The 7,854-nt window shown below is 41.3% G+C and overlaps 2 protein-coding genes across 2 annotated transcripts; one reads left to right on the top strand and one right to left on the bottom strand.

Annotated features, from left to right (window-relative positions):
* Window positions 1-2,001: 2,001 nt before the first annotated feature.
* Window positions 2,002-3,030, top strand: LOC112137770 (ubiquinol-cytochrome-c reductase complex assembly factor 3). Its single transcript, XM_024260243.2, has 2 exons — window positions 2,002-2,227; window positions 2,776-3,030. The coding sequence occupies exons 1-2, from the start codon at window positions 2,111-2,113 to the stop codon at window positions 2,902-2,904; spliced, it is 246 nt and encodes an 81-aa protein (XP_024116011.1). The 5' UTR covers window positions 2,002-2,110; the 3' UTR covers window positions 2,905-3,030.
* A 1,156-nt stretch (window positions 3,031-4,186) lies between these two features.
* LOC112137757 (synaptotagmin-3) lies at window positions 4,187-6,881 on the bottom strand. Its single transcript, XM_024260225.2, has 2 exons — window positions 6,730-6,881; window positions 4,187-4,697 (listed from the first exon to the last, which is right to left on the bottom strand). The coding sequence occupies exon 2, from the start codon at window positions 4,682-4,684 to the stop codon at window positions 4,289-4,291; it is 396 nt and encodes a 131-aa protein (XP_024115993.1). The 5' UTR covers window positions 4,685-4,697; window positions 6,730-6,881; the 3' UTR covers window positions 4,187-4,288.
* Window positions 6,882-7,854: the final 973 nt, after the last annotated feature.

Below are 7,854 nucleotides of genomic sequence, written 5' to 3'. Positions count from 1 at the left end.
ATGCTTCATAGGTTAATTGGTGACTCTAAATTGCCCCTAGGTGTGAATGTGAGAGTGACTGTGTGTGATTGAGGCCCTGAGACAGACGGAGACCTGTCCAGGGTGAACCCCGCCTTCACCCATCAGTAGCCGGGATAGGCTCCGGCACCCCCGCGACCCCGAAAGGGAAGGAGCGGTCAAGAAGATGAATGAATACAAAAAAAAAACAACAACATTTGGATCTGCTACATCTGCCGTAGCATTTGCATCTGCTGTTTTAGCATCTCTTAATGCCTCTGTAGTTTTAGCATCGGCTGCTGCAGCAACAGAGGCATTAAGAGATGCGGTTTTAGAAAAATGGGGTTTCTAAAACTTAATGCAACCACAGGAAAGCACAATCCAGTGCTTTCAGGTGCCGGTCCCAAGTCCGGGTAAATGCAGAGGGTCTTTTAGAAAATCAATCTGATGTCAAACTAGTATCCCTTGCTTTAGCATCGTTTTTTTAGATTTATAGGAAAGGCTGCAGGACTGTCTAACAGGACACCTGGCTTTGCTTCCCAGGGCGGCGAGGAGCTAAAAATCCAGTGTTGGTCTTTAGGCCAGACCCCTCACGCTGCTGCCTTAAAAGTACAGGGTTGATTGCACAAACTCTCGAACATCTCATTCTTGAACTCACGAGCTTCTGCACGACAGCAAGAACCCCCCCACCACCCATTTCCTATGTTTCAAATGTTCAAACTTTTCTTTTGTTTTTTCTTAAAATTCTTGCTTTATTTGTTTTTTCTTTTAAAAATGAACACTACAGTTAAGCATAACACAAACATTGGGGATGTGTGAATTCTTTACAAATCTCAGGTTCAATCTCAAAAATCAAAACAAAACACAAATATATGCATATCCATTAGTCAACTAAAGTTTCAAGTAAAATCTCTACAGGTGTCATATACTCAATCCAGCTTTTCCATCTTTCTTCAAAGACTTCTTGTTGCAGTCTTATGCAGAAAGTGATCTTCTCCATTTTATAAATGTCATAAACAACATTTATCCAGTCATTCAGCACAGGGCTTTGAGGATTCCACCATTGACGGCTTTCACACTCAGTATTTGAAATAATTTCGTCTTTCGTGAGACATGTTCTTCTTCCAAACATCCTAGATATAAAGTCTCTAGTGTGAATGGGATGTCCATTTGAAGGACCTTAGAATCTTATGGATTTTAGTCCAGAAAGGAATTATTTGTAGACTTCTTGAAGATATGCGTGTGGTTTGCTTCCAGTCCTTTACTGCCTCCAGCAGGATGATGAATGTCTGTAAAAATTTTTTGGACTGGAGTTTTGAAAAACCTGATGAGATTTTTCCAGCAAAACTCTCGCCACATCAGAGAATTCTGTTTTCCATTGAACTTCACAGAGTGTTTCCTCACTCTGAGAGAACGTTACCTTCCTTTTCCCATTTTTGTTTTGCATTACAAGACGGTCTTAATTTCTGCAGACCCTTATACAATCTAGAGACTGTTTTTTTGTTTGTTATTCTTAGTATGCGCGTCCATGAAAACTTGTATTAGTATACATTCTTGATACTTTTCTGTTTGTTTGTAATATGGTGCTACACTAGCTTGTTGCATATGCAAAGTATGCAAGGCCATATTGGATAGGGTGAGGTGCCTGTTAACTGCTGTGTCACTATTGCACAAACAGCTGGAAAAACAAGAATGTAACTTCACAAGTAAATTATCACTGTCAGCTACTAAAGGAGAACTTATAGAAAACATTTTAGGAAGATTTGAGTTACTCTCAGAATATTTAATGTTTTGGCTGAATTCACATCTGTCTTCACATAAGAAACTTTTTACACACAAGTTAAGAAGATTTCTGTCAGCCAAGTTTCCATATTATATTCCACAAGTACCGTTTTTTCCCCACATATTCTTTTTCCTGCAAATTCGCGTTCAGTTTTTGCAGTGTTTGTGTAAAATGTAGCAATACAATAAAGTTTTGGGTGAAAAAAAACCCAAGCAGAGCTCCCAGCATGCACCGCTGCTCCGTGACCGGCCTTACTCAACAACAGAGTGGGGCAGATGCGTTTCGGTCCGGTTCGTGCTGCCGCTCGTGTCCGTGTTCAGCCCCGCCAGGATGAGCGGCATGCGCACCGTGCTATCGTCCACGGCGCTGCTCGCCGCCATGGGGCTCGGTTACGGGATGTGGTCCATTATCGCTCCGGGGGAGGAGCGGCGTAAGGAGATGCTGAAGGTGAGTGCGGTCTCGACCCGGTTCTAGGCTCGGTTTTTGGCGAGCTTGGAACCGCTGAATCGCAATCTTTATAAATACAGTGGAGTGTAGTAAAATATTATCTTGGGACGACGTATTTTTTTGCTCTGAAATGCAGAACGATGTCAGATTTTAAGTTTATTAACTAAAAGCAAACCGAAAGAGCAGTGTTCTGTCACCGGAAGTAAACAAATCTTCGTGTCTGTGAAGCTTCCGGTTTTCAAAGTAAAAGCTTGTTTACAATGACAAACATTTCTTTATCGTGTTTTTATCAGTTTTACTGATTCTGATCTCTTATTCAAAAGTAAAGGCAAAAATTATGTTGATTTAATACAAATAATTTCAATTTTCATACATACAGTAAAAAGACACTCGCACAGCAACAAACATGTTAAAAAGTAAGAATCGTGGTTCGATTCGTGAATCATTGAGCTTGATTTGTGAATTTAATCAGATCGCCCCCTTAGCAATGATCCACAGCCCTACTTGTAGCCATGAGTGACCGGTGCCTCTTGTTCTACTCCCTCCAGAACCTTCCCGAGTCCAACCCTCAGAGGATGGAGGAGACGAGGCTGCGGAACGCCATGGTGATGCAGGTTCTGAAGGAGGCGGCTGAGACCGACCAGAATCTCGCCCGAGGAGGCCCACCCGGGACGTAGACGGAGCTGCAGGATTGTGAACTGGCTTGTGCGCCGCTCGCTCATATGAAAACGCTGCTCTGTGACGAGTCCGTGTTTTCATACGTGACTGTCTATGTAAATTAAACGTGTTTCCCTTCCTACTACTGTCAGGATCTTCCTGTCATTCTTCATGGGGTCAGTAACCCTGCAGATGTGGTGAACTGCACATGCTCAGATCCTGCTGACAGGTGAGCAGGAAGATCTAAGACATTCGTTGAATGTAAAGGTCAGAGTTAAGTAGAGAACACATGTGTCGAGGTCCGGGGGCCGGATCCGGCCCTCTGAGTAATTCTATCCGGCCCTCCAGATCATTTGATTTTATTGTTATTAATGACCCGATGTTATTTTGAGCTCATTTCTAACTAGTATAATTTTGACAAAAAATATTTTTATGGAGAGTAAAATATTGAAAGTTATTTAAGGTTTAAGTTGATTTATTCTGGATTAATACTCCTGCCTTTTTATTATTCACAAATACGTTAAGTTACAGTTTTAACGTTTTAAAATTTGGCATTCTGCTAGCTTTTGGGACTATTGACATTTACTAAGATTTTTTTAGGCTATTTTGGAGTTTAGTTAATATTTCAGCTACATGCTAGCTGTTTTGCCTAATTAGGCTTTTTTTGTTGTTTTTTAGGCTGCTTTGGAGTTAGACCAATATTTACATGCTAGCTGCTTTGGCTAATTTAGCATTTATTCAGTTTTTTGGGGTATTTTGGAGTCAAGCTAATATTTCAGTTACATGCTAGCTGTCTTGACTAATTTAGACTTTTTCAAAGTTTTTTTGTCTCTTTGTAGTTGGGCTAATATGTACATGCTAGTTGTTTTGGCTAATTTATAGTTTTTCAGTTTTTTTAGTTTTTTACACTAATTTGGCATCAAGCTAATATTTTAGCTAGCTATCAGCGTTTTCATCTTCAGCGTTTTAGCTATCAATTTCAGCATCTTCAGCAGCCAAATTCAGCTTACAGCATTCACACTAGCATTATTACAGGTAATGCTATATATATAGTTCATAATTATGTTAATAAGTTATGGTTTAAAGTTTTATAAATGCAGTTTTAGAGTGTTCAATAATTGTTTTTCCTGTTTGGCCCGCGACCTAAGGGGTGTTTTGGATTTTGGCCCCCTGTTTGATTGATTTTGACACCCCTGGTCTAGATGTTTATTCACTTTGAGATTTTTCAAACACAATCGTGGCTTCAAACCAACTCCCAAACGGAAGGACCTCAGCCTCTGAAGCAACAGAAGAGCAATCATCTCTTGATACAGTAAGACGGTTTATTGAAGGAAACCAGATCTGAACAGCCGCCTAACTGGACATTGCAGGCGCTACATGACTTATGGCGAGCAGCCCACCAGCCTACTGATTGATGTTATCGAGGGTATAGGAGTAGGTGATGACTCCTCCCTTCTCCAGGTAGCAGTCGTGCGTGTAGGTGCCCAGCTTCATCTGTCTTTGGCAGACTCCCACTAGGTCGTCGAAGAGCAGGTCCTGGTCGAAAACCTCCAGTTTCAGCTCGTCGCCTTCTTTGGCCTTGAAGTGCGTGAATTCCTCCTCCCACCAGGGGTCGGGGTCGTTTTTGCGGACTGCCGTTTTACCCAAATACTCGGAGCCACTGTAGACTTTGACGTAGCCGTCTGTGGTTCCCAGGAGGTCTGAAGGGAGGTCGGTGGCTCGCAGGTTGAAGAGCCTCAGCTGGCCCTGCACCACAGTCAGGCCCAGGGCGAGGAGGAGAAGAGCAGGAGTGGAGGTCATGGTTCTCCGGAGGCTTTGAACAAAAGACAGTCATGGGTCATGCTGAGGGAAGGGATCAGAACCCTAGGCCCTTAGGCCTGCACAATAGATCATAAAGTTATCGAAATCACAATATAAGTCTGTGCGATACAGCCGTATATGTAGATTGGTTATGTTTATAGACGTTAAAGCGGTTTTGAGAGGTACATGGTGCTGTCACAATATCAGTTGGGTTTATACGTGTTGAAAACAAGGTTGTAGTGCTGGTGATATGTATCGTTTCTATTGTTTTTATTGCTCAGCTTTTGTGTAAGAATGTGTTTTCCTTCTAAGAAACTTGAAACTGTTGTGCACCTAAAAGAATGCTTCTCCTTTGTGACGATTCAGTTACAGGTTACTAGAAAAAATAAAGTCAGAGAAAAGTAAGTGATTACATTTTTGCCTTTTGGTTTTTTCAGAAAATAACTGAAATATACTTTACTATGGAATATTGTGATCTAAATTACTATTGTGATATTAAATTATTTATTTTGTGATATACAAATTTTTCCATATCGCCCAGTACTACAAGGTTGAGTGTCATTGTAAATAAAAAAAACACAGCTAACATGTAGCTGTGTCAGCCTGTGCTTATTTTTTGTGTTACTAATAAGGTTGGGAGTTAGCGGTGTATCATAGTTGTGTCAGTCTGTTTTTTAGGAGTTGCTAACAAAGTTGGGTGTTATCGTAAATATGCTAACTTTAGCTAACATGTAGCCGTGTTAACCTGTGCTTATTTGGCGTGTTTCTAATAAGGTTCGGAGTTAGCGTTGTCACAGTAATGTATGTTTTAGTAATATCAGTCTATTTTTTATGAGTTGCAAACAAGTTTGGGTGTTATCGTAAATATGCTAACGCAGCTATCCTGTAGCCATGTCACCCTGAGCTTGTTTCACGTGTTACTAATGAAGTTGGGAGTTGGCGCTGTCACAGTAATGTATGTTTTATTAATATCAGTCTGTTTTTTATGAGTTGCAAACAGGGTTGGGAGGTAGTATTGTAGATACACTTAACGCTGCTAACATAGCTAATGTGTCACAAACAAGTTCTAGAGTCACTATAAACTCAGGTAATAAAGTCTGACTGACTTATGTCTGACTTGTTACTTTTAATGTGTTTTCTAGTCTAGTGCGCCTTATATGTGAAAAGTTCGGGAGAGGACTAGTCATTAAAACTGCGATTTATGATCCGGTGTGCCCTATGGTGTGGAAAATATTGTACTTTACTACAAAAAAAAAAAACATCTTGGCAGGAAAACCCTTTAACACCTGAGGTGTTGCCGATGACTCCGAAACACAAAATATTTAACATACTGTAACTTCTCCACCACGCCGCTTTTCTCCTTCACAATCTGCATGAATGTTGATCGTGTTAACGGTTGAAAAGGTACATTAAATCAAAGGGTTCAAAGACATAAAAGGGTTAAAGTTGTTTAGGAATCAAATTGAACCCTCTGTGCATTTGACCTATTGGATTGAGCCCTTTCATGTTAGATACCCGCCTTCCGTGCACACATGGACTACAGTTTATGTTGACTTTTATTCAAACAAGACTATGGCAGTGAAATGGAAATGATGTATTAGTTGTTTTTTGTTTTGTTAGCCCCAAACCCAATATCTTTTGATATTGTAGAGCATTTATCGAACAATGTAGTTCTTCTGAATCATAGTATGACTCTTCTCAGTCTGTCAGGAACAGCCTGTCCACTTCCCTCCTGCTTCTCTACCAACGTGTTGCTCCTGCCCTTTACCATTAACCGACCCACTGCAGCCTCCCAGGTCCATCTCTGCGTGAAGCTTCTGCAGCTCGCCTGCTAACAGGAGAACTGGACCCCTGGATCTGCTCCAGATTTAAATTCTGACTCCATACACAGTTATAAAGTGCTGACAAATTTTTCAAGAGTTTACATTTTTCATGTGACTAAAGCGTTATAAGAGAGTAAAGCCTCCGTCTAAGGTCTTCATGTCTCCACATGGAAAGCTTGTTTTTGAGGTTCGGGAGCGTGTCTGCTGAGCAGAGCGTCCTACCTGTGGTTGGTCTCCAGGCTGTCCCGTATTCAGATGGGTGTTCGGGTGCAGGCTCTCCTCATATCAGCTGCATGAGGTTCTGGAGCCCTCCCACCGCTGGCACAAGCTGCTCTGCTCTCACTGTTGCATAACTTGCCTTCAGCAGGGTTTTTTTTTTGTTACAAATCGCAAGATTTTTGTCTTTCCGGGAACGTCCAACACCCCCTTCTCCCCAGCTTCACCCGGTCCTAACCGCGTTCTTGAAGCTGAGACTTGTGTTCTGTTCTCAGTTCAGGATCCTCAGCCTGATGGCGTCATGAAACTCTAAGTCACCGTTTAAAATGCTCAAGGGTTTGTAGTGTATGATAGAGGATCCACTTGTAGATCAGGTGAAACAAATCTGTGGTTTTATTTCTGAATCTTCTGAACCATAAACCCATTCTTCAGTAAATATTTTCAGGATTATGAAGAGGGATCAGTCCCACCAACGCTCTTTATATTTACACATTTGAATTTAAACACAGATCCATGCAGTTCCATAAATGACCACAGGGGGCGTTTGTATTCAACACTAAAAAGACGTTCATGGATCTGTCTGCAAGTGGATGCATCAGAATGGAGCAGAGCAGGAAGCTATGTCACAAATACAATCTTTTTTTCCCTGTATCAATTCACAACCATTTGAATTCTCAAACAAAAATTTTTTGCTTAATTACATATATATATATATATACACATATATATATATATATATATATATATGTGTATATGTCCTTCATCATAAAAACATTACAAGAACACATTAAAAACTTAGCGTTCCTCAGAGTGGGTCTTTAAATGTTTGCTTTAATCCTCCACTTTGAGTCTGCAGTACGTTCTACTGCAATTACTCCCAGCTCCGTCCTGATTATCTGCTGTTCCGGTCCTGACCTTCGTGAGGGGGTGTGAGAGCGCACACCCCAGCCCAGCCAATGGTTTCTGCCTCCAGCTGTTGAGCTGAGTGTCAGCTGCTGGTTCACACAGTGAGATCGAACACAGATGGTGATTTACACACGGAGAGAAGCGGTTTGTTTAACTGCTTTCAAGATCTACCTCCAACAAACAACAGCGGGGGGGGGGTGCTAACATCTAATTACATCATGCACA

Source organism: Oryzias melastigma, linkage group LG9, assembly GCF_002922805.2.
Source record: "Oryzias melastigma strain HK-1 linkage group LG9, ASM292280v2, whole genome shotgun sequence".
NCBI classification, from domain to species: Eukaryota; Metazoa; Chordata; class Actinopteri; order Beloniformes; family Adrianichthyidae; genus Oryzias; species Oryzias melastigma.
Note: the sequence above shows the minus strand (reverse complement) of the source record. Positions and strands in the feature narration are given on the sequence as shown.